At 37.7% G+C, this 27,864-nt stretch overlaps 1 protein-coding gene across 3 annotated transcripts in view; it reads right to left on the bottom strand.

Annotated features, from left to right (window-relative positions):
* The window catches only part of LOC122789976 (diacylglycerol kinase delta-like), a 1,345,205-nt gene that overhangs the window by 105,392 nt on the left and 1,211,949 nt on the right, over nt 1-27,864 (bottom strand). For all 3 annotated transcript variants that reach the window (XM_044057484.1, XM_044057483.1, XM_044057482.1), the window contains 4 exons: nt 25,576-25,675; nt 18,515-18,622; nt 7,596-7,692; nt 273-380 (listed from right to left, as the gene is read on the bottom strand). In XM_044057484.1, coding sequence (XP_043913419.1) covers nt 273-380; nt 7,596-7,692; nt 18,515-18,622; nt 25,576-25,675 — 413 coding nt within the window. The remainder of the gene's footprint in view (nt 1-272; nt 381-7,595; nt 7,693-18,514; nt 18,623-25,575; nt 25,676-27,864) is intronic.

The following is a 27,864-nucleotide window of genomic DNA, read 5'->3' as shown; positions in this document are numbered from 1 at the left end:
GGAGACTGTGATGAGACTTACGCAGCAGTAAAGGCTCAAAGGTGTTAAATGGAAACCTTTGGTGCAACTACATCAGTAGCATATATTTTCATTCTGCTGGGAAAGGAATAAACTACAACCCCACACCATCAAAATACATATACAACCAGGAGAAAATAAACATCAGCATAAAACAGCAGGGCCTTCCTTAGATATCAGACTACTGACAGGTTTCCTTTAAGGTGTCATCACTGAATTAATTTTCCTTGTAAAGAAAAAAGTTTTGTACTCACACTGTCTTCCTTGGTGCCACCCCAAAAATTTATTCCACCGGCATAGCTGGGAATGTTCAGAACAGCTATACCTTGTAAAGTGGGTAGGGGAACTGAAACACCATCACACTGTAACAGAAAAAAAGAATATCAATGAAAAAAATCCACAAATGTTTGTAATACATACAGTAACAAAAGCAACAACATGAAAAAAAACACTGAAATGATACTTTCAGACATTAACTCTTGCTTGGGTCATTGTAGCCTTCTACACAGAACAAAGGTGAGCATGGCTTGTAGACTTATTTTTCAGGGGACTCCCTAGTCTCACATCTGCTGCCTTTACTTACAGCTTATTTCATAGGTCCATAGGTGATTACTAGGCTAACGCCAAAAGAGCCTTTACAAGCCTAGCCAATAACACCCATGATATGACAACATTTTGTCTTACTTCCCCAGATAAGGGTCATGGGCAGTATCCCAGGACTGAATTTACAGTTTCCTATCCTTTTACCCAAATTCTTTTTGAAGAGAGTGTGGGATGGGCTTTGTTTTATAAAGATGGGAAGTTTATTCCATAGATGAGGTAGCCTTTGGGATACAAATCCATCTCTCCGGCAAATTCTGTTATTGTTACCAATAAGGTTAATGTCCATGAAATGCATAACCCTTGTATAATTTATCTTGTGAATATGTAACACTTTCATCATGGCTGGATCAGAGAATGCCTTGTAGGTCAGGCATAAGTCTCCTCTCAATAAATTATATGAGACAGAGTAACAGAATAGGGACTTTAGTCTTCTACATAAGACCTGTGTCTTAAACTTATGGTTCTCTCTGTAACTGCAATTGACCATTCAAGTCCATCTAATGGGCACACAGGTTCTGAGCAAGTGAAACTGTGCCTTAATTCTTATTTTACTATGGTAATCCATGGCCAGTTATGTTATGACACTACGGCCTCTTAATCCCAAGAGGAAGTCAAAAAGACCTCCTTAGTAGGCTGCTTCCATGTGTACTGTACCCAATAACTCATTCCTTACAATTCTGCTAGTCCATGAAAGAAGTGGATTGTTTATATGTAGCACCTTTACTTCCATGAAGTATGCCTGCACTGTGAACCCATGATAATGACTAGTACTTAATATGTCTTCCCTTTTGTATGCACACAGGGGACTAATTCTTCCCTGAATTACATCTTCAGTGAGAATACGCAACTGGAGGTAAATATTCCCTTCACAACATATGCATTCCCTGTGACTCTGCCCATAGAGGTGCCACCTCTTCTGTGAAATATGTCTTCACTGTCTTGGTGCTCATAGAGGGGCCACCTCTTCTGTGAAATATGTCTTCACTGTGATGGTGCTCATAGAAGAGCCACCTCTTCTGTGAAATATGTCTTCACTGTGATGGTACTCATAGAGGGGCCACCTCTTCTGTGAAATATGTCTTCACTGTGATGGTGCTCATAAGGGGCCACCTCTTCTGTGAAATATGTCTTCACTGTGACGGTACTCATAGAGAGGCCACCTCTTCTGTGAAATATGTCTTCACTGTGATGGTGCTCATAGAGGGGCCACCTCTTCTGTGAAATATGTCTTCACTGTGATGGTGCTCATACAGGGGCCACCTCTTCTGTGAAATATGTCTTCACTGTGATGGTACTCATAGAGGGGCCACCTCTTCTGTGAAATATGTCTTCACTGTGATGGTGCTCATAGAGGGGCCACTCTTTCTTTATACATGCTGACAAAGCAGATGTACTGATCCATATGGAAGTTTCTTGCACATGACCTGGGTATACAGAAGGATTGGAATACATAACATGATGCATCATTTGCGTGCATCAGTGTAAATTACAGGTTATTAGGATGATGGGTGTCACACAGTACTACAGTGAGTAAATTACTAAAATATACATCTTCACTAACTATACACAGAGGGGATCACTGTCTCCATGAACTATATCTCACTGTGATTGTGTTCATGGAAGGGATCATCTTCCTGGTGGCAGGTCCTCACTGTGACTTTATCCATGAAATCCCCAATCCATGATGCCCTGTTTCTCACTCCCATGCTCTTTCTGTTTATGTACTTAGTTTGATAACTGGGTATGCAGTCTGGTAAAGGAACCTTTTCAGCCACAACCTGAGCAACAAGTTAAAACTAATGACAATAACAATTGTGAAACAGCAACTAAGGACAATATATATCATGCTTTAAAAATACGCAATACAATGCAAGTTACAGTAGCAAATAAAGTAAACTGACCTACAGTATATAAAAGTTACGTAATGTAAACAGGTCAAGCTGTAAACGTTTTGTAGTAGGCAGTAAAAAAATGACTCTAAAACAGAGACATTTGTATTCTTGGGAAAGGTGTTCCTTCAGCCTTTTTTAATTCTGAGAGGTTATCTAAAGAACTAATGATATAAAGAAGAGACTCCTTCATCTTTTTACACCTTGTCCATCCATAATGCGGGTCTGTCACAGGACTACTACACACTTGCCAGTCTGATTCTCACCCCATTTTTTTCCACACCCGTTACACCTGCTGCTGGTGGCACGTATTACCCATGCCTCTCCTCATTGAAAACATCCATTTCTAAACCTGAATAGCAAATAAAAAATACGCTGCTTTATAAGCAGTTATATTCTACAACTGCTAATCTGTACAAAGATGAAATTTTATTGTATTGTTTAAATGTTTTTGAGCTTTATTTATCAGTTATTGTGTCTTTTCCATTACTAACCCAGAAAATAAGTGTCTGTCTGGAAGATTTTAATCTAAGAAGTAATAAAAATAGGTAATAATCTGATTTTGTATTCCTGACAGTTACTTTTCTCAACTAGGCCAAACAGAGGCAAATTATCCTCCGGTTGTACCAGCTAACCTCCATACTCTTACTAGTGCGGTCTCTACATATTTTATCTCCATTTCAGACTAGCTAGGAATATCTGCTTCAGCCCTGAGCAGATGATGTCATGATGTGATGAATTAACAGTAAAAGAAGAGAGGCTATACAGGAAAGCCTGCTTGTAAGGCAGTGAAATTGTGACCACTTGTTAAGCAGCTCCCATTTAAAGTTCCTTCAGAATCTTGTGTACCCTGGCACATACTTTTAAATGAAGGCCACATAAAAATTAAAAATTAAGGCAATTTATTCAAATCAAAATTGCTGGCTTGTTTTAACTGTATTGACCATGAAAACTATTTAAATCATACTGTGCTGCTATCTAGATTCAAACCTGTATACAAAACTAAAAAACGACTTTTCTTATTCATAATTAACTTCAGTGCATTGCTTACCAGTTACAAACACACGATGACTTCTGACATCTGATTTGGAATTACAAGTTACTTGTCACTCATTCTCAGTTTGAATTTCATGACCGGTTTATGTGCAAAAGCCGATTGCTTCTGTCATACTTATCCGTTTACAATGTTAGTCAAGTGCAATATTTATTTGCTAACTATTCTAACATATCAGAAAATAAGTATGCAATAAATAAATGTGCAATAATCAATCACTCAGCTACTAAAAACTGTAGACATAGTAATTTATAGTATTATGTATTAAATTAACAGATTAACTATGTTGTATGTGCCATATGTAATTTGTATGTGTGTAATTGTCATCTTAGTATTGAGCCTAAAAAAAGTCTTTTGGCTTTTCCTGGTTAGGGGTCGTCATAGCGGATCACCAGTCCGCTATTGATTGGCAGTGGATTTTTACAGTGTCGAGTTGCCAGCCTGGTGCCCAACCTTTAAAGAAGGCACACACACTCAGGCACCTACCAGCATGTCTTTAAAGTTCAGTCGACCGCAGGGAGGACATGCGGACTCTGCACAGGAGGCGTTCCAGCCAAGAATTGAACCGGAGAACCTCTTGCTGTGATGCAACAATGCTAACCGCTGAACCACCGTGGCCCTTGTCATCTCAGTATTGAACCTGATGCATGAAATTTCATTTAGGTTACCCTTGGGAGTCTAAATGACAAAGTTCACTTTGATTTTTGGCAGGACATTTCACCTCCTATCTCAGTGTTTTGCTGATGTTGTCAGTATTCTATTGATAAACTTTTCCTTTTTTCACCTTCTTTCTTCTTCTTCAATCCTTGACCCTTTCTACTACCTTTATTATGCCAACTGTTTCTCGCATGACATCTTAGTTCATACTGACATTACAAGAAGTTATGGATGAGCTTTAATCCCTATTCCCCATTAGTGTTTTATCTGGTTCTGTGACAGAATACTGAATGGCAAAGACCATGTGACATTTGAATAAAAACTTAATAACACATTACAGAATAATACATATTTTATATTTTTGCAAAGTTTGTGCGTCTGTGTGTGTGTGTGTGTGTGTGTGTGTGTGTGTGTGTGAGAGAGAGAGAGAAGGAGAGAGACTGTGGGGGGGGGGTGGCAAATCTAAACCTCTCTTTCCTACAAAGTTTCTGAGAGCTTGGCTTGAGAGACTATATTAGTGGATGGGGGGTACAGTCCTCCACACGAGGAATGCATGGAGGCTTGTCTCCATCCACAGCAAAAAAAAAAAAAAAAAAAAGATTTTGTCAAAAGGTTTTCAGTCATTTGTTTTTCAGTAAAATAACATTTTTTTGCCATTCAGTCTTCTGTCACAGAAACCTTTTATTTCTCCCTCGAATTCACGTGTAAATGTGGCTATATTATTACATTCACATTTTTCACTGTAAATGTACATTTAAATTTCTGACACTTCAACTACTTTCTTATATCCTTTTTCCAGAGCTTGTCATATTATAGCAAGCAAGCATTTAATGTACTTCTTTTTATGTGATTTCTTATGCAGATAACATAGTAGAAGCAAACGGAATGCAGAAAGGTATAATCACATTTTTGTAAGTATTATTTTTCTGCACTTATTAGGCTTGCTGGTTGCTGGTCAGTGTTTCTCCTGTTGTTAATATGTATTTTCTCAGTTTTGAGCACCAAAAGAAAGGCTCGACCAAATTGGTAGATATGAAGACTTTATTAATGGATCAGAGCTTAAAACATGAATGCATTAACTAAAATCACTGAGTTTTCGTCTTGAATCTAACAAACATCATCAGATAAATAGCCCAACTAAGTAACAATATTAAATAGCCCACCTCACTTCTATCCACCAATAGATATTCTTCACTTGAAACTCCAAATTAATTAGTCAAATACAAGTTAAAAATCCTTGACTGTGAATTAGTCTCAAAACTAAAAATGGAATAAATAATAATACACACAGTCTCTCCACCCAGAATATATTCAAAAATATATATAATAAAATAAAAAAATTCTGTCCCCAACTTATACTCATTCCTATACTTGTTTAAAATGCTATGACTTTATAAATCTGAACTAAAACTCCATCTAGTAGCTTAAATATGAATCACTATAAAAGTTATATTACAAATATGCTATGTCGAACAGTTATTTAAGCTAAGGTGATGCAGTGGTTAGTGTTGTCGCCTCACAGCAAGAGGTTCTCCGGTTCGATCCTCGGCTGGGGTGCCTTCTGTGCGGAGTCTGCATGTCCTCCCTGTGGTTGCATGGGTTTCCTCCGAGTGCTCTGGTTTCCTCCCACATCCCAAAGACATGCTGTAGGTGGATTGGACACTCTAAATTGGCCCTAGGTGTGAGTGTGTGCATGTGTGTGTGCCTTCCGTGGAAGGTTGGTGATTCGCTGTGGCGACCCCTAACCGGGAAAAGCCAAAAGAAGAAGAACAGTTATTTAAGTGCCATATGAATAAAGATGATGTATAAAATTAAAAATTGTAAAACATGTTAGAAAAAATGCAACAGAATAAAAACTACATTACGTACTTAATTCAAAGGATAGAATCATAAGTTTGCTGCTCTCTGTTTTAATACAGCGGCTAACAAAATATTTTCATTAAGCCCTGAGGGTTTATTAGCTTCAAGAACAATTTACCAATAAAGCTCTTTAAATTCAATAGTGATATCCCAAGGCCACCTTCTACTATCCTTTGGTATCCATTCTAAAACAAAAAATGAATACTTTGCTTGAGTACAGCATAGTGAGTGTTTGTACAGTGCCTTATTCTTATTACAATTTCGAACATCATAATAATGCTCATATATTCTTTTTTTAGTGTGTGTTCAGGTTTCCCAATGTAAAACGCATCAATTTCAATTGATGAATATTTATTGGTGGATAGAAATGAGATGGGCTATTTAATAGTGTTACCCGGGCTATTTATCTGATGAAGTTTGTTAGATTCAAGATGAAAATGCGGTGATTTCAGTTAATGCGTTCATGTTTTAAGCTCTGATCCATTAATAAAATCTTCTTCATATCAATAGATTGGGTTGAGCCTTTCCTGTGGTGCTCAAAACTGTTTTTTTGTTCGTGGTGTTTTTTTGAGCACTGTTTCAGTCATTTTCTCAGTTTCTATGGCATCTATACATACGGACTTTTCTATCTGGATGTAATATCTATGAAGAGTTGCCAAAACATTGGCAATCTTCCATTATCAAACATCAAATGAAAAAATAAATGCTGCGCCTCCTTCATCTTCTTTCAGTTTTCTCCCACCAAAGTTAAGCACCTGCATACGTGGGACTGGATGATTACGAAAACGTTCTTGCCCCCAGTGAGATCTCTTCAATAAATTATTTAGACGTGACCTAAAGCAATGCCTATTTACATGCTTCTGTGAAGAGAGCATCAGCTGATGGGACCTCACCCCCACTCCCACACCCCTCTTGTATATCACTGCTTACACCCCAGATGTGCGAATGACCCTTCTTATCCACAGCACAATCTGCTGTGTACACTATACACAGACCTTCATGTCTTCTATTTTATATTTTCTTTAGAGATGAGGGTATTTCAAATAGTAACCATGTTACTCAATATTCTTTTTCTGTTTTACTCATACTCACCAAACAAGGCTAATGTTTTCCACTGTATAATTTGTATTTAAATTGTATACAATCACGTGTGTCTCTTGGTTATTGTAATTTGTGATTCTTGGCTTGTGTTATATGTTTTGCTTACTTTTACTTTTTTCTTTGTTACTCTTCTGGGCTGCTCATGAAAATTGTTCATAAGATCAATGTTTTATTCATGGTAAACAAATAAATAAATAAACTGTAAAGAAGCAAACACATCAGTAACAATCCAGCCATTTTATATCTTCTTCAGTGAAAGCAAAAGAGAAAAATCAGTCAACTATTCACAAAGAACATCACTTACATGTGCGTTTAAAGCTTTGCATTTTAAACTGCGGACTGTAGAAAAGATTCACACTTAAAAGCAACAGATTTTTCATAAAAAGAGTGTAGCTATGTGGCAAGATACTTACTTCTAGATGTATTCTTTGTTCTAAGTTCTTGTATGTTCTCTGCAGCAATTCTTTTGTTCCAAATACACCGTACCACATCATGTTCTTTGTGCGACTACTGTGAGTTTAAAAAAATATAAAAGAAAATATAGCAAGTCAGAAAGGAGGGTGTGAATACTGCTCACTAGTCATAATAAAAAAACTACAGTGCTACAGCAGATAAAACATAATCTCAAGTCAAACAAAATAGAAAGCAAGTGCATCCTAAGATGTCAAGCAGTGGAACTAATGGCATACATAATTAACCTGAATGTTGTGGCACACTGTTCTCCTGGTACGTTTTTAAGAGCTACCTTTTGTCACAGTCCATAAAATCCTGACTTGGATAAGACACACCATATCACTGCTATGTACCACAACATGTTCCACAATCTTATAAGTAAAGTGAATTTATTGGGATGCTGATGTACACACACAGGATAGCATTTAGTTTTCATTCAAATGGCACTTGGTATTTTGTCATTCACTTCTTTATCATAAAACCAAATAAAATAGCACTAAAGACTAACACTGACATCTGACTACAGAAGGACTTAGTTAAAGTAGTAGAAAGGGAGAAGGAAACAGTTGAATAAAAGAGAGAAATTAAGACAAAAAGTAACAAATTAACATAAGCAAAACACTACAGCAGAAGCTGAAGCATTGTTCAACAGAAAGCAATAAGGATTCCCTCGTAAAACTGTCGGTATGCTTTGTGAAATTCATGGTTACCAGCTGCGAACAGAAAGCAAGACAGAACAAGAACACACTACTGACCTCTACTAAGTTTTACATGCTGCAAAATGCCTAGACATACTTCTAGATATTGTACAAGACCACCTGAAACAGTAAAATGTGGAGGGATTCATGCCTAAAATCTGATTTTTAAGTTTTAGTGATTTTTTTTCTTGTTTTTCTGAACATTTAGCTTATAATTTTTATGCCATGAACAATGACAGCACTTAATTTCTGTAGTACCAGGCATTACAAGACATATTGCCACTTCACTCACAATACTGTTGTGAAACTGAAGGTAATTCTTTGACAGCAAGCCCTAGAACTGCAGTAAAAATCATATGGGATTAAGAAAAAAAATGCATATTTTTACAGAAAAAACACTTTATTACAAAAATGTCCACAGTTAATTGTTCCTTTAATAACATACATATATCATGCTTGAGTCAATCAGACAATAATAAAAATACCATTGTTTACAGGCATGTATAAACTTTTGAGTGTACTCATATCAAGTCACTCACACCAGTGGGCAATAATATACCACAAAGGTCTCACTAAACCCCTGCATGTCTCTATTACCTGCAAAAGACAAAACAGGACTAATTTGTTTCTGTCTTCACCTGGCATCATCCTCAGAAACCACCTCGCTCAATTTCTCTCTCAATCTCTCTCTCACTCAGTCTCACCCTCTCTCTCTCTCTCTGTTTTCCCTCTTCTGTAACTAAATTCAAACAATGAATCTCCAACATAATTGCCTTCACCTCGTTGGGAGGATCAGTTTTCTTCCATTTTCTAGTGAGAGCATTCTTTACCACTAGAAGCTATTTTCTTTTTAACATCTTTACTAAATTCACACAATTTTAACAATGACAGGGGTACATATAAAGTTAATGAAAACAGAGAAAAAAATTATATATTTTTTCACTAATTCTTGTATTTTTTCTAACAATTATCATTCACTCCAACATTAAATAAGTTGCTTAAGTCTTGCCTTCCCTTATGTTTCACACCTTCTCCTGAACACATTCTACATACATTGTTCCCACAAATTCCATTTATTTCTATACAATTTGTTCCTTCCCTTCTCGAAAGATCCACTCTCCAAATCTTTTATCAGGTTTGCAATATTCAATACTTCATTTATGGTTGGTTAAAATTTTAATTTCTGTTTTCTAGTAATTGCATTTTTTAGCATTTAATAGCATTAAACTTAATAAGGCATCAGTGTGTTTAGACAGTTCAGATTGTATACTCCAACTCAAATGAATAATTTTCATAGCTACAATCATTTTCTTCCCAGCATTTTTGACAAAGTAATCTCTAGGGAAGTTTTAAAATTTGCCATCTTGTTACATCCCTTTAAAAATATGATTCCAATTATTTATTTATTTCCCATCATACGCCCAGCAATTACTACTTACCTGATACAAAATACAAAAGTCTGTTTGCGGTAAAAAATATCTGTGGAATCTCTTCTATGGAAAAATCGTAAACCTTCTGCACTTTGTTGCATACTTGGAAGCCATACAGCTGTCTTCCCTTTGCTCCTTTGTATATAGCATTTTTTGAATATTTTCTAACCTCTTCTGATTAATTCTTATAGTAACCATACAATATTTTATATGTCTTATCCACTATCCCTTTTTAACAACAGCTTATGTTGTAGACTTTACTAAAAAAAAAACAGCTGATCGTTCACTTAGCCCTCCCCTATCTTGTTCTGTTTTTCTATATTCTGTTATCAGCCTGTGGCAGGGAAGTCTTTCAGTTGCAATCCAAATTTATCCTGGGTCTTAACCCACTCTTTTATTTTCTCGCAAATTCCTTTGCTAATTTTCTTAAATAACTTGCAGTCCCATTTTGCCTTTCTGTGCCCCTACTTGCAGTCATTTGTGTTAGTAAAGTCTCCATTCCAGATTTTTGCCTCATATTTTTCGCCTATTTCTCAACATTTGTGGTTTTCTGGCAAATCACTGTGGACTGAAATAATTAAATAATGTCATACGTTTGAGTTTCAGACTTCATGTCCTTTAGAAAATGCACGCTAATACAAATGTTATTTTAGTAACTTTCTAAGTCTGTAATAGCAATATTTAAAATTTGTCCCATATTTTGGGGCCTTTGTCCCCACATTATTTACACTTTGTTCAGATTTCTTATGCTAAGAGGTTGAGAGGTAAGGAGCTTCAGTATGTAATGCCCTAGTTAGTGGGGAGGGCAGATTAGTCAAGTAACCTGATCAGGCTTTACCCTGTAACTTGGTTACAGGAGACAAGAGCCCGAATCCTGTACACTGATTACCAGACTGGTGAAGGAATTGTGAGCTTCAGTGGAGAGTGGAGACATGGGCCTGAATCCTCTACACCAACTACCAGACTGGTGATGGAACTGTACATTTGAGTTTTAGTATATTTTCAGGGAATTATGAGTTTCAGTGCATTTTCAAGGAATTATGAGTTTCATTTCATGGAATTGTGAGTTTCAAGGGAAGATAGGTTTATTGTTGCTCATGCTAAGTCTGTTTTCAATGTGTAACTAACTGTTTTGTTTATCAAATGGCAGTCACTGTTTGTGTTTTAGAATTTGAAAGCAGTGTTAATAGCATAATTGGCTTTGGTGCAGAAAGCTGTGGGTTTTAGACCCACACCATGTAGATGGAGTAAAGATACTGCAGTGGCCATATGATTGACGATTATTTGGTGGACTTTAAGGGGGGATAGGGCTTCTACATTCCTGTGTCCTTCTTTTGTACGAGATGCCTAATAACTATGAACTTGTTGTCAGTTTGTCAGTCATTCCCTTTTTTTTATGTAACATAGGCAATTAATTCTTCAAGGGAAGGAGGCACTAAATTTGTGGAAGAAACATTGAAATGTAAAATGTTGTTTTGCCAGTAGCAACCTCTTCATTAGTTACAGATCTCTTTAATGTAGAATTACTTGGATGACTTTTGCTTCTACAGAAATTGTTTTTATTGAGTCATATTGGTGGACTGTAATTGACATGTAATATGACAAGTGATAAAGTATACTTATGTAAACGTAACAGTAACATGTAACATGTTACATTAGTTAGTAATTACTAACAGTAATATATTACCTTTTTAGAAAAGTAACTAGTAACAGTAACCTATTACTTTTATAAGTAACTAGCACAGCACTGCCCATAAATAATAGTCTGTGCTAAAAGCTATTAATTTCTCCCCAAAATATATTAAGCTCCATAATAATAGTTCTAGGTAGAATATAAATACATACCAGTGTAATCCCCCTTCCCTGCTAATAACCCCTTATTACCACAAAACTACCATTATTGTCTTTCTTTTTCTCTTCTATTACTATTGGAACCCCCTCTCACAATCAGTACTATTAACCCCCTTTTCCATTTGTCCCTGGTACTCTGCTAAATATCAATTCTGAAGTCCTTTACTTACCAAATTCATGTTTTCATTTCTATCCACATGTATCTCCAGCAACATTGCTATTTGCATCCTACACTTCTTAATATTTCTCTCTTTGCTTTTTTGTCTGTACCTATAATGCTACTGGCGTTCCATGATAAAACTGGTAAAGCAGTAATTCTGCTAACAAACTATTACTTTCACATATTCTGTATGACAGTTCTTTTGAATATATGTTTGTAAATTGCAACTTCCATGCACAGATTAATGACTGGCAGACTGATCTTGTATGCAGTTGCTACTTTTCATCCCTGTTTGAATCAAGTTCACGTTTACCCAGACCCTTTACTCCAATAAAAAAAAATCATGAAACAAGAAGCTAAATACATTTATATTCTCAACCCCTTTAATTTCAAAGCAAACACATAAAACTATTAATACTTTCCAAAAAGGTGAGACACAGATAACTTCTGAGCAGTCTGTAAAGTACAGAAGCAGTTACACTAAATAGTTACATCTACACCTACGCCTACAGGCTTCACCTATTCTAATGTTAGGTTTAATCATGTTGGAAGTGGATGCTAGAGCCTGTATGCCCCCCCTCCACAGATACTATCTATTCTTGTCATATGTCTTTATTTATTCCAGATGAGAAAAACAACTTGCAAGGTCTCTGTTAATTGATATTTACCCATAAGAAATGAATAAACTTAATTGTCCACTGTTATACTTCATACTTAAGTACTAAGGCTGTTAAGAAAGTGACTACCTCCAAAATGTATTCACTTCTCTCTGTATCAAACTTTAATTTATTTTCACTGAATTGCTTGACAGTTCTCTTTAAAATGCTAATCATTATGTCACTTATAAAATACCTCACATTCTTCAAATTTTTCCTGATTAATTGCTTGCCCTTGTAGGCATACTGTCTCCTACTGCTTTACAAATGAATAAAGCTCTTTTCAGATACTAGAAAGCTGTCATATTTTATGCTTTCTGTTTACTACCCTGCTTGCTTAGAGGAAAAAAATTCCTTGTTTGCATGATCAATTAAGAACACTGATCTGTACTTCTGCCATTATTAAAAACGGAGGAATTATTATATTTTAATACATATATAAAATGATCAGTGCACTTATCCCCCCACAACAGTCCACAATCACAACATTGTATTGCTTATATCCAGCTTTGCCTTGTTACAATATATACCAAGATACATCACAGAAAAAACTATGTTTTTACTTTAATATTACTAGTATAATTAGCAGTTACTGGTGAGACTCCCCAATCTCATACATAAAATCTGGAACGCTTTAACAGCAAACATCAGAGCAATAACAAACCACAAGAATTTTAAACTCACACTAAAAAAAACACTTTCTAGAGAAAAGTATCTGCCCTTGTTCCAAAACAACTTAGCAACCTAGTTCCCCACCTTCCCCTCCTTTACTCTACAATACATTTCTTCCTTCTTCCTCTCTCTCCCTCCCTTCTCATCCTTTAGTCTGCTTTTACTCTACTATACATACTATACTTCCTTCTTTCTCCCCCTGTCAAAGAACTAAGCAGCTAGATTTATTGAAACATGACAAAGAACTTGACACTTGACTACAAATATTAAGATGTCCCATTTCTTTTCTCTGTAAATTAGCTGCTATTCTTGTTGATGTATATCAGTTGATCAATTTACCCCTTTGCTAAATCTATACCTGCAGTCTTCTTAAAAAAATCTTTGCAGATGACATCTAATTACATAAAAATTTTCAAACTGTATACAAACAGTCTACCTAAATGAATAGCAGTTGTTAAACCAACTGTATAAACTTGTATCTCTATATTTCCTGTTTTCAAAGTTTACTGTGGTAAATGTATACAATTTGTCTGGCTTATAACTTATTGTAACCTACACTCCCATATGTAAATGTAATATCTCTGTACTTTTATTTTTGTCAATGATTTTACTCCGTGGAGCTCCCCCCCCCCCCCCAGGCCTCTGCTGAAAATGTGTTCACGACCCAGTCGGACTTTCCCGGTCAGCAAATGTCAAATAAATTAAATAAAATTCATCTGTATACTACACAGAGTTGTTTTACTATAAAACATGCAGTTTACTTCAAGACATTTATTACATATAGGATCACAGGATCATAGGAGGTGACTAGGCTAATGGCCCTGAGGCCCTTTACAAGCCTAGCCAAGAGTTTATCCCCCATAAAAGAAACCACAGTTAGTACCTGTCACATCAACGAGGGACATAGATGGAACCCCTTGGACAAATCTTTGGTTTCCCATCCACTCATCAAGACTGTGCTTGAACAGGGTCAGTGAGGTACTCTGTTTGACGTGTATGGAAAGTCTGTTCCAGAGACAGAGCAGCCTCTGGGAGACAAACCTGTCTCTCCAGCAGGTTTTGTTGATGTTGCATATTAGATTTAGGCCTTTCAAGCGGGTAAAGCATGAGGAGTTAGAATTACAGATATGGAGCATCTCTATTATGGCAGGGTCCGATATTGCCTTGTAGGTGAGGCACAGATCACCTCTGAGCAGTGATAGTGACTGCTGTGTGTTTAACAATAGTAAAATTAAAGTATTACATTAGACACTGACAGTAGATATGTAAGTTCTTATTGATAACTCAGGACTTACCATTTATTCATTATTTATTATGTTTTTACAATTTATTTATTATTTATCATTCATTATGTATTTATTATTTATACATTTTTTATATTTTTTGTTTTTTATTTTTTGACAATTTGTAGTATAACATTTTTTGTGAAGTTTCACTGAGCATTTATTTAATTATTTAATTATTTATTTAATATGAAGTAGGTTATAAAATAATACGTCACCTTTTGTGTCTGCAAGTGGGAGTGTAAACTTTATCTCCACTTTTTTAAGAAGGTGGAGCTGTTGTATGTTGAATGATGGTCATATCCTAGGATACTTGATTGCTTATTTGATTGCTTTGTTTAACTGGGTAATTGAATATAGAATATACCTGAAATTACCTTTAAAAGTGTGTTAAAAGTTTTTAATGGTGTATCTGAAGAAGTCTGCATATTGCGCAGACGAAAAGCACTCCATTCATTAAATTTTTCTATTTTCGGTGCAGCTCGTTGGGTTTGCTTCTTGGTTTACCTCAGGTCTTGTTTTGTGGATTTAATAGTCATGTGTCAGTTTTGTGAATGTGGAGTTTATATTATAAGATCGACGGCTGAAAACGGTCAATGTCTTCAAACGTTGACCTTATAAAAAGACCCCCCAAAAAAGAACCCCCCCCGCACACCCCCCGCTACTTAAATATACCAACTCCGAGACTGCACTACATTGCAGTAACTTACTGAGATTTCTGTTTACGTGTTCGAGATTCTCAGCGTTCGCTATTCTCATGTCAACAATGTCAGATTCGACACTGTCGGCTTTCGAGAATCTAATATAGACCCGCTACTCTGTACACAGTAGACTGAGCTGATGAGATTGGGCTGGGAGGAGTGTCCAAAATCAAAGACGCAAGGGAGTAGTTCTTCCCAAATGATCTCACTGTACTCAGTTGAGTGAGCAAATGAGACAGGACTGGGAGGAGTTTCCAAAATCAGATTTACAGCAGGGATGTGCAATTCCAAAGCCACCGAGTTTAAGAATACAACAACACTTCAGCGGGAAGGTGGGGAAAAACAAAATGCAGACAGGGACCAGCCAAATTCAGTGAATCAAATAAAAGAATGCAGTACAGTTTTAACTATCACTGAAACAGAACAAGTGCAAAAAAGTATACTTATATCAGCTTGGTATATCCAGAGGTTATATAATCCACCACAGCCAGTTAATCAGCTCTGCAACTGAGCACAATTTCAAAGAAATGAAACTCTTTACAGCAGTAATATATTTTGCTAAGAAAAATAAATTTTTATTAGTTTCAGTTACATTTTCTGTGCCTTTACTTTTCTTTTAAACACTGATGATAAAGTATGAATAATGCTTTAGAGTCCTCTCAACACTAACACAGTGAACAAACTTCCGTTCTTTTTAAGACGCTTCTTGCAGAAGCACAATTCGCATGTCCAAACTACATCGTATAGAAATGAGTTTGCAATTCTTCCATTTATTTCCTACATTCACACTACTGCTGCTCTTCCACCTCCTCCTCCTCATCCCAACCACTGGTTCAGATCCAATGTACAGCAGATTTTTCTAGAGAACTCGGGCTTTTTTCTGTCATTCAGTCACTTTCTTTTAGTACAATAGAAAAGGTTTCACTGCATAGTTCTATATGTAGGCTTTGCTACTGCCAGAAGAATGAGAAGCAGGGTCTCCTTTAGCTTGCTGGTTCACTCTTTGCTGTAAACTGTTTTAATCCTTCCTTAGCCTGTTTTGCATCCAAAAATGTCTTTGACCATCTAAGGAAAAAATATTCTAATGACAACTGAATATAGCTACTTGAATCTCATACCTGCCTGTCAATATCCCCTGATTACAGGGATAAACTCACTTTGCCTGGTGTACGGTGAATAATCTTTTTTCACAAACACTCTGGTATCCCCACTTGTTAATGCTTTTCCCTTCTGCCATAAATTTGTCAGGAGCAACTCTTGCTGTTGGTATGACTGCCTCTTTAATGCTACAAGCCTTTCAATTAAAAAATCCTGCTGTGTAACACCAGTCCAGTTCAGCTACTTATTTTTACTTTCATAAAATTAATGCAATCTATTCCTTCCAGTTTTTCTGGTATAGTGGAAAATCTCAGGTTTTCTCTGCATGCCCTGTTGTCTAACTCATCTATTTTTTGAAAGAGTTCTTTTTGTAACACATCATATTTAGACAATTTTCCTTCATTTTTTCCTCTGATTTCTTCAGTTTTATCAGCTCCTCTGAATAGCTACTTAAACTACCTTCTGTTCTCTACATTTTTTAGAAATTCCTGTCTGAATGGGTCAGGAAATATTCTGAGAGTAATGGTTTGTTTCTCTTTACTAACCATGGTATAGCTTTGATCTACACAGACCTTATTCAGGCTCAGCCCTGGGCACTGTCTGGTTAGACAGTTAGAATTTAGAGTTACACAGTTGGCAAATGAAGGCTGGGGAATCATAGCTTGCAAGTGGAACAGCTTTATTCCTCTGTGCTAAGTCCCAGGAGAGAAGGTACCATAAGTCAGATCAATGACTGATTAAATGGTTAAAAATAAATAAATAAAACAAAGTGGATCATGCATACCATACCAGTATACATGCACTTAGTCGATGAAACAATCTCCGAACATTATTTTTCTGAACCGGAATGTCGAATTTTAAATTAGCAAATGGTCGGAATGTCATACAAAACACTGAATGCGACATTTCCGACCGCTCTACCACCTAAACAAGTGCTACCATGGGTGAAAAAGGGGGGATATTGTGTGTTTCGACTATCTCCAGTTCAGACATATGAGAACCTGCTGCACTGCTTTCGACATTTGGTACGTCGACAAAGTAACAGACGGCTAAATGCATGTATACCTTCCATACCATGTTCAAACATCAGGAATAAAATATGGTCCTGGAACATTATAAATAATTTGTCACACACAACATGGTTATATGGTAAGCAGACGTGAAACACACACAGTCATCTTTGATGAAGAAGAATGGAAGTTCTACTCCCATACCAGGTAGATTGCTGGCACTGCAGTGTCGCATAAAGGGGATGCTGCAGGCCTGAGTTTGTCATCCTTCTGATGAGACATTAAACCGGGGTTCCTTCTGCTTGAGTTGGTGGTAGCTCAGATGGATGTAAAAGGTCCCACAGAACCTATTGAAACCAGTAGGGAAAGTTCCCTGATGCCCTGGCCAAATTTCCCTTTGTAGTATAAATACCACCTTGAGTCTCCCTTGAAAAGAGCTACTAGTGTAGTGGGACTAACCTGATCAACAAAGGATAAATAGATATTTGTGAGTTCCGGCCATGCTTTTGAAAATGAGCTAAGACATTTTAACTGCTGCTATTGTTTTTCCTTTGTATTTTCCACTTTACACTTTATGAGGTACTACAAAAAAATTACTCCTTCAGCTATTCCACCCACTGTTATCAGTGATCATATTACTCAATATTGGATCAGCTCACCCCTCCCCCCCAAGAAAGAGAGTGGTAAATCGCCCCTACACGCCAAACATTCACTGTTCATTGTTGAGATTTACTTTTTTCACACTGGGCTTCTCAAAGAATGTCGCAGGCCTAGGGATGCAGTGCCACCACTGCTGCTGGCCATTTTCTTTTTATAAATAACATGTTTTACTTCCCATTGACATGACTGTGTTTATTTTTATGCAGAATCACAGATATCGGATGAGGCCATGGTGTACCTGGATGGTTGCATATTTTTCTAGTGCCCCCAAGTGAGTTATTGACATGATCCACCTCCCCACCCCCCAGACATGCCATTATAAGGATGGCTTGCTCTATTATTCTGTATTTACACATGGGTGGTCTTCTGTAAAACTACCAGGACAACAGGGTGATGTTCTGCTTCCGCACAAGCAGACCAACATGACCAGAATGCCATGTTTGACACAGTAAAGCTTTTATATAATCTGGAGCAGCTCGCATACAAAATGCAAATGTGTGTGTCACAAGTGATGCAGTATATCCCTGCTGTTCGTAATCACTGAACCCTAAACTAGTATTGCAAACCTAGGGGGTGATATAACATTAACAGGAGAGTTGGTCTGTGGAACACTATAATATACACAAATATTTATTAGGAACAGGGAATGTTACAAATTACCTGTATCTCTTGGGGTGCTCATCCCGTCTGTGGTTAAATTCCAGTGATATTTTGGCATCCAGTCCAATTCCAAAGTAGTTGTTCATAACACATTTTTCAGAGAATTGCCTGATACAAGAAAAGATAACAGCAGTCAATACTAACAATGATAATAATAATAATAATAATAATAATAATAATAATAATAATAATCTAAATGAAAACAGTGCATGTCTGCTTTATACACAATTTTCCAAAATTACACTTTTTTTTTTTTTTTTTTTTACAATTTCTACATTTTTTGGTCACCAAGACAAGCAGCACATATCTCCACCTCACTTATCATTTCATAGGTTCATAGGTGTTTACTAGGCTAATGACCACAAGGGCCTTTTTAAGCTTAGCCATGCATCCCAAATCTCTGCCGAGTTCTGATACCCTTGATAGGTGTAAGCAGGGGTTTGGAAGATGAAACATTTACAAGCACGGGCCTGGGAGATGAACCATTTATAGGTTATCTGTGTCCATTAGAGACAAAGGTGCCAAACCAGGGATGACTTTCTTGTTCCTCACCCAATTGTCCAAGTTGCACTTGAATTGAGTTAGGGAAGAACTTTGCTTCACATGGATGGGGAGCCTGTTCCATAGACGGGGTAATTTCTGGGATACATACCTGTCTCTCCAGCAAGTCTCATTTATAATCACAGGCTTAAGTCTTTAGAATGGGTAATTCTGGTGCTGTTTCTTTTGTGGATATACAGGAGGTCCATCAAAGTGGGGTCGGAAAATGTCCTGTATGCCAGGCATAGATCTCCCCTTAAAAGCATGTAGGAGACAGAATACAGGGACAGGGCTTTAAGGCGGTCTGTATAAGACATTTTATTTACACCCTGTATTCTTTTAGTGAAGAACCTCTGTTGATGTTCCAACTGTTGCCTGGTTAGGTACATACCAAAGGGGGTATTGTATTCAATTATAGGTTTGATGAATGCCAAATACAGTGGAACAATGACTTCTTTGGACTTAGATGCCATACCGTTGTTTATAAGTTGTGCAACATAGAATGATTTCCTTACCACTATAGACACGTGATGGTCAAAGGCTAGATTACTATCTAAGTGTGCCCCAAAGTCCCTGACTATTGGATCAACTCTAAGAGGTGTGTTGTCAATATGATAGTCACCAGGGCAGGATCAATTTCTAAAGGATACTGTTATGCATTTCTTGGCATTTAGTTTTAGTCCATGGCTCTGACACCAGTTGTTTAGTCTGTGTCAGACTCTCCTGGAGAGCATTTGTGTCAGTGTGGGATTCAATGACAGCTCCTAATTGCAATCATCTGTAAATTTAGTCAGCCAGTGACCACTGACACTGGCCTTGACTTCAGAGAAGTAAATGCCAAAAAGGAAAGGCCCAAGGACTGATCCCTGAGGGACTCCACTTGTGACTGGCCTCTTTGAAGAGGTGGACACCCCAATTCTAACTTCCTGGGTCCTGTCTGTGAGCCAGCTGGTTATCCACCGTGTGACACATGAGTTTGTACCTAACCTCTTGAGTCTGTCAACAGTGCCCGAGTGGGGTATTGTGCCAAATGCCTTGGCCAGGTCAAGGTAGGTAGTATGAACCATTTTTCCCTTATCCATTGCTTTGGTGACATCTGCAAAGAAGTCCACCAGGTTGAGTAGGCATGATCTATCCTTGAAGAAACCAAACTGGGTTGGGTCCAATGTCTGGAGGTTTACTATATCTCTGTTGATCATTTCCATGATAATTCTTTCCATGGCTTTAAATATAAGACTAGTGAGACATATGGGTCTGTAGATTCCAGGGTCTTGTTAATATGTGCATTATGCAGTTTATGCCCCTCCTTCCCCCTTTGTTCCTCTTGTTCAGGACGACCCCTTCACATCTTCCTGACTTGAAGTTGTATATGACTATCATGTGCCCTGTCTCTTCTTGTCTCCAATGACAATAGCTCTAGCTTCTTTAGCCACTGGATGTATTTCTTGTATTCTATCCAAGAGATATTTCTGGTAGCTTTCCTCACGATGCATCCTAACAGTCTGATGCCCCTTTCATTCTATGCCCTGCAGAACCATTTGCAGTATTTAGAGCTAACTAAGGCCCTATAGCATGGAAGCACTGCTGCTTTGTTTCTGGAATCTAGCCACCAAAAAATATGGCCTAGTATTTATTTTTTTTTTTTTGCTGCTGCTATTGCATTCTGATTCTGATCCCTGTGGTCAATGTCACCTAGGTCTTTTCCTGCTCTGTTGCCATCAATTCCACTCCTTCAGATGATGCTTTACACTGAGGCTGTTGAGGTCTAAAGGCAGTAGTTTTTAGATGTTTGCAATGAAGCTAAATTATCATCTTTCTGCCCTCTTGCTTAGCCTTTCCAAATCTTTCATTAGACCTTTCCATCCATCCTGCACTACTTTACCTATCTTTGTGTTATCTTACTGTTAAGCAAAGAAGTTTATCCGGTTCTCCATTCCCTCAGATATGTCTGAGAAAAATTAACTGAAGAATAATACACCCAGAGCAGACCCCAGGTGGTACTCCACTAGATGCTTTCTTAACTGCTAACATTATCTCTCCCACTTTAACACACTGTCTTACTATTCAGCCATGTGGCTGTCAAACTTGTCAGACTTGGTCCTATTCCCAATCCTTCTACTTTTTCTATTAGCCTCCTGTGAGTAACAGAGTTAAAGGTCTTGAGAAAGACCTGCTGGATTATGCATTCTGACACTCTGTGCCAATTTCAGCTCTACACCACTCATAAAACTGGATCAGGTTTGACTAACAGTTCTTTTTGTCTATTAACCCATGCTGGCTACTGTCTTGGGATTGTTGGTCTTTTGAAATGCTACCAGCCTTTTATCCATAATTTTCCAATCCACTGCTATTAAGTTAACAGGCTTGCTCCCTCTCTTATACAGGTGTACCCCCAGATTCATATATGACCCATCTACACATGATGTCACTCTCCCATCTGTCACCCCTCAACTAAGTTGAGCAGCAAAAAACAAAGGTCCAGTCTCTGATCTGGTGCTCCTCACTTCTCTCCTAAGAAGGACGAGTGACAGGTCCTTTGCACCCTTCATGTGTAAGTGAAAAGTAAACAAATAATAAAAATATTTTCTTTTAAAAACTAGAGCAAACTGCTTACTACAACTACCACATACAATTTGCTAAAGCAAGTGCACTACATGCTACAGTTTGTGACAACTTTAAAAATTTTTCATTTTTTGTACTTGACACAGTGATTCCAGATGTATTTTGTGGTGATTTTACGACTTTGTTAGAGTGTAGGGAAAGTAAATGGCAAATTTCATTATGTGCTGATCAGTTACCCTGTCTCAATGAGACCATAAATATTAAGTGCTTTTTACAAATGTAGAGATTATAACACATATATAATATATATATATATATATATACATATATATATATTTATATATACTTTGTTAAAAATATACATATATATTTTTAAATGTGTAAGTATATTTACATTTAGCAATGTATTTAATTTTGTTTTGTTAAGTTCATAGTTCTTTAAATTAGTTCATCTGGACAATTTATTTATTTATTAATCTTATTGGTTTATATTGACGTGATCAGGTATTATTTTGTATAAAATGGGTGGTTTTCTGATAAGGTATTTATTTTCTGATGAAGTTCGTTAAGTATTAAACTGAACAAAAGGGCTAAAAATATCTTGTAGTCTGGCTCTTTCCTTTGTTGCTCAGCTGTGTGATTTTTGTTGTTTTCTTCTAATTTTACCTTTCTAACTTTTTCACAACCTTTTCTATAGCCCTGGGTATTATGTCCCTCAACTATTCCTATAGTTTGTTTACTCCTTAGATTATCTGTCAGTCTCCTAATTCATCTTTGATAATCTCCCTCAGCAGAGCATAACTCGCACTTATAAAAAATCTTCCCCATCATCTTTGATTTTGCATTCTTATCCCTCCACTTTTCTGAAATATACAGACTGCTGTCAGCTAATGGTGTCTTAACCCAGATAAACACACCCCTCCTGCTGCCAGGAGAACATCTAGAATTCAATCCTTTCTAACACAATCCTGCACCTGTTGGCTGACGCTTTCATGGCCCAAGACTTCAATCACTTCCTGCTTGCTCTGCCTTGGAGGTTAGAACTTTCCAGTCCACTTCTGGAAAACTCAGAGACAACCCCCTCCCCCCAAAATTACCCCTTTTCTCTTACCCCACTTAAAAGTACCCTCTTTTGCCTACCCCACTTTTTAATTATTTCTAAATGTCTGTCTTTGGGGAGGTGAAACTTTTATAAGCACCGTGGCTATATGGATTCACTCAAAAAATGAGATTTCCTTCTATAACACAATTTGTTGAGAAGGGTTATCCTAACTTCAGTGGGCAGATTTTGACACAATACCTTGCACCACATGTCCAACCAACATATACAGAGGAGCACGGTTTCATATCAATGCAAGTTTAGCACTTGCATATTCTTCGTTGTCTTTCTGAGTTTCTCCACAAAGGTCTTTGTTATTTGCTTAAGAAGATGCATTGTTTGGGCTTGTCTGTGACTTTTCCTAGGAGCTGCTGCTAACTTTTAGGTCTCCTGTCAAATAACTTTCCAGGGGAGTTTTGCATCTCAACATTATGATGGAAGGTCTTGCACTGACTTGGAAACCAGAACAATCCCATTTGAGGTGGTGGACAATTTGTCTTTGAAACTTCCTGAAATAGGAAAACACATACTTGATGGCTATTACATCAGCAGTAAGGACTTCAAAAACTCAGGCTCTTGTGTGGTGAGCCTTACACTAATTCCATAAATACACAGTCATTGCTTCAAACAATCTGGGAACATTTCATATCTCTTTTAGCTAGGTAGTTGGGTGCCCTAGTGATCCATTTCAAACTGGACAGCTGCCCTGCTTGAACTTTGTGATGATCCAGAAATAAGCCTCTTCAGGCACATTCTAATAGAGAAGTTTTTCAGAGGCATGAGTCCCGTAGCCATTTACATGACTCATTGGTGAGTTCTCATGCTTATGAGGCACTACAAAGTCATATGTGGTATTCCAAGATCCAAACCTGTAATATACTTGCTACAATATTTATCCAAGGCATCTTTGCTGGAGCCTTTGCCAAATTCTATATGTATAGCATGTTAATTCAGCACTATGGTGACAGGACTACTTCAATCACCTACTGTTTTGATAAATCCCTCATGTTACTGTCCTCTCCTCTACCACTGATTATTTTGCCACAGGGGTGTGATCAACTGATAGCCATGCTGTGTAGGTAAAATAATGTAGAAAGACACATGAAGTTATGCTTTGCTGCTTGAATACCAGAAATGATTCTTCATGTCATGTAAATGGTCTCCTTAGAGAAAGTGTTTTTTTTTATTTTCTTCATTAAGATTATTGCCTTTTATCAGTGTAACTCTAGTGCCAATAGTACACTGGGTATTACTCACTGCTAGAAAAACTATGACACTATGTGGTATGTATGAATGTGAACAGACCTGCGTGTACACACACACACATGCGCACACACAGACATGCACACACACATGCACATACACATACACATGCACACACACATGCTCCTGCCAGAATAGAAAGGCACTGCATTTTGGATACTGTCTTTCTCACCCGTAGCCACATACCCAAAAAGAGAACAGCAGTGCCATCATCACATCACATGCCACCCTTTTGGAGTACCCCATTCCCCCAGAAACATAGCACCAGTTATCCAAACTTTGTAAAAGAATATTTTACATGGGGAGCAGTGTTGTGCTGTGGTTAGTTCTTCTGTAGCCAGTTTTTCAACAGCACAACTGCTACATGGTAGTACTGAAAGTTGTTTGTCCATTTATATTTCAGCATTAGGCCTGCGGGATCAAGCCATTTACTAAGGGAACCTGCTAAGAAACCTGCCATTAATAAACAGGAAAACATGTGACATTTACAGTTTTAACAGGTGTGTATCTTTAATTACAAACTACTATACAGTTGATATATAGATGCAAAAAATAAGCATACAAATTATGGTGAATAATTACTTCTAAATGAAACAACGCAAAATAAGAGGAGAGAGGAAACTAGATGCAGAATTACACACAGGGGTTATGAACAGAAATTGTCCAAGAAACAGCCTTATTGACATACAGTTCAACAAGTAGACAATGATTGACGTCTTCATTCATCTGAATGCACTACATGCCTTTGTAGTTCAGATAACAGTCAAAGCTCTGACGACGTACACGAAAAAAGTTGTTTACACAAAAAGATCATCAAATTCCATTTTGCAGTAAAAGGCTGTGTTTCCTACTTAACTCACATGGTAGCATTGTGCAGTAATTCACGGAGCTCCGTGTTTGTGCCGCACTCATGCTGTAGCCATATGAAGCATGATTGTGTATGTGTTTGTGTAGACTGGGGATGTGTAGTATATGCTACTGACTGGGACGGTGACAACGCTGTTCTCTGATATCAGTGTAGAGCAGGATTTTCTCATTGTCTTTATTTGGACTAACATCAAAGTGGTTTATATTTTAGGGGATACAAGGGGAGCAGCCCACCATGCAAGTACTTTATTCTTACACAAAAAACTTGTATTTAGCTAATTTAGTGTGGGCTTCAGTATCTCAAGTTCACTTTCTGAAGTTCTGCTTATCAGTTCCACTGCTAAGATATTGCAGAATGTGGAGATGTTTCTCTGACTACAGTACTCCATTTTGGAATTTTTGCATTCCTAAATTTCTGCATTGCCTGTATAAGCAGATCTGTAGTTTTTGCACACATTAATATTGTGATCGGATACTCCATGGTAAGTTGCAAAATTGTTTACAAGTGTATAAGTACATGTTTGTTGACTTAAGAGTCACCCTGCTAAAACTGAAAAAAGGAACATTTTTTCCTCCAGGTTACGGATTATGCTCCATACGACTTCATGATTGTGATGTGTTTTCCCTTTCTAAAACATTACACCATGAATTAAGCTTCAGTTATCAGCAAGGCTTAAAATGATTTCACTATGATCTTCTGCAATAATATGTCACTCAGGATAACACTCACACAACTTCGGGATCATCCATAAAATGGTGCGAACTGAATCCTTCACTCTTTTCCAGTAATATGGAAGAGGTTGTTGAGGACATTGTGTCTCTTCGTTCATCTATCAGGAAAAAAAGTCAGTTAACTATAAGTCACAGCTGAGTTTTTAGTACTTATTAATTTATCAGAAATGTTTTAAATACTTTTTAACAAGTAAAAAAGTCTTCAATATGTTAATTTCAGACAGTTTGTTAAAGCAGTGAATTATGTGATGTTTAGTCTGAGTTTTAGGTGCCCACCATGATTGACCAAAAGCATAAATGCACTAGAACCAAAAGTGGGGGAAAGATCACTTTGTATCTTCAAATACCTCTGACCATGTGATTCCCTGCTGCTGGAATTTTCACTTAATTCGGTTTCAGGGTATCCATATTTACTCAGGGAACAGTACAACCAATGAAAGTCCAAAAGTATGGCTATTTTGCAAATCTGGAATTCTGAACTGAGGGGGTGACAGACCTTACTTCATAATAAGAAGTTATGTACTCACTATAACGTTCCATGTGAGTTGTTTCATCTCGCCTTCATTCTTCACTGATGGGTTCGGAGCCGATCCCTCGGCTCCGACACGGCCATTAGCAAGCTCAAGGTTTTCCAGTTGCTCGAGACCCAGCCCCCTATCCCATAATGCATTGCTGGAATTACCTCAGATCTTGTTTTCTGCATGTACCATATCCTTGTAAAAGGACTACTCTCCTAAGAGAGGGAAAAAGGAAGGAATTGAATTAACAGGATGAGACCAACATCTAGGTCAACTGTCAGCCAGGTGGGGGATGGCGGGAGGGACGGGAGAATGAAGGCGAGATGGAACAACTCACATGGAACATTATGGTGAGTACATAACTTCTTAATCTGAAGTTATTCAATCTCGCCGTTCATTCTTCACTGATGGGTAGCGTCCCTAGCACCCTCAATCTAGGGTGGCTCACGGGAGTATATACTTCAGGACCGTAGAACCAAAGGAAGCCCTGTCCCTGGAGGCCTTATCCACCTTGTAATGAGTGATAAAGGTATGAGGCTTAGACCAAGTGGCTGCTGCACAGATGTTGTCAATGGGCAATTTGGCTTGAAGTGCAGAGGATGTAGAAACTGCTCTGGTTGAATGAGCTTTAATTCTGTGTAGTAAGGGCATATTAGCTGCCAAATAAACACACGTGATACAATCAGATAGCCACTTAGAAAGGGTTGTTTTAGCCACCAGTCTACCTTTCCTGGCTTCAGAAAAGGAAACAAATAGTTGGTCTGATTTTCTAAAATCCTTTGTCCTATCCAAATAATATCTGAGTTGTCTATAAACGTCTAGTTTGTGCAGCATATACTCTAGTTTGTTGGAATGGTTGGGGAAGAAGACTTGCAATTCAATGATTTGATTGATATTAGACTCAGAACAAACTTTAGGTAAAAAGGAAGGATTTGTCCTGAGAGATACTCTTTCAGCATGAAAAATCATATAAGGAGGTATGATAGACAAGGCTTGAAGCTCTGATACCCTGCGGGTGGAAGTAATGGCCACTAGAAAAATGGTTTTCCACGATATATATTTCAGATCACAAGATGATGCAGGTTCAAACGTGGGAAGAATTATGCGAGATAGCATGAAATTCAGATTCCAGGGGGAATAAGGAGTTTTTACTGGAGGCCTTATGTGAAAGGTCCCTTTAAGAAAAGCCTTGGATAACTTGTGGGCCATAAAATTTAGTCCATCTACTCCAAGATGGAAATTAGATATGGCAGCTAACTGGACCCGAATTGTAGCCGCTGCCACTCCTTCATTAAAGATAACAGTTAAGAATTCCAGTATAGATGTCAAGAGAGCGTGAAAAGGATCAATGTTCTGTTTGGAAGCCCAAATAGAAAATCTCTTCCACTTACTACGATATAATCTCCTGGCGGAAGGTTTGTGAGAAGACAAAAGGATTTGCCTCATGTCATAAGAAAGGTTGTGAAGCCTGGCTATGTGGGGAACTGCAGCAGCCAAGCTGTCAGCTTCAGGGACTGCAATGATGGGTGGATATCCCCTGACGGATGTGTCAGAAGGTCCGGAACTGGGTCCACAATCCATGGATCCTCCACGAGATGATGATAAAGAAATGGGATCCAAATCTGCCAAAGCCAATGGGGGAGATATAAGAATGATGGTCCTTCCCAGCGACTTTGCTTTCTGTAAAAATCTTGGTATTAGCGGGATTGGAGGAAATGTATATAGGAAACCCGGGGGCCAATCGTGTATGAGTGCGTCTCTGGGGTTGT

Source organism: Protopterus annectens, chromosome 15.part0 (genome assembly GCF_019279795.1).
Source record: "Protopterus annectens isolate FY-2018-M chromosome 15.part0, PAN1.0, whole genome shotgun sequence".
NCBI classification, from domain to species: domain Eukaryota; kingdom Metazoa; phylum Chordata; order Ceratodontiformes; family Protopteridae; genus Protopterus; species Protopterus annectens.
Note: the sequence above shows the minus strand (reverse complement) of the source record. Positions and strands in the feature narration are given on the sequence as shown.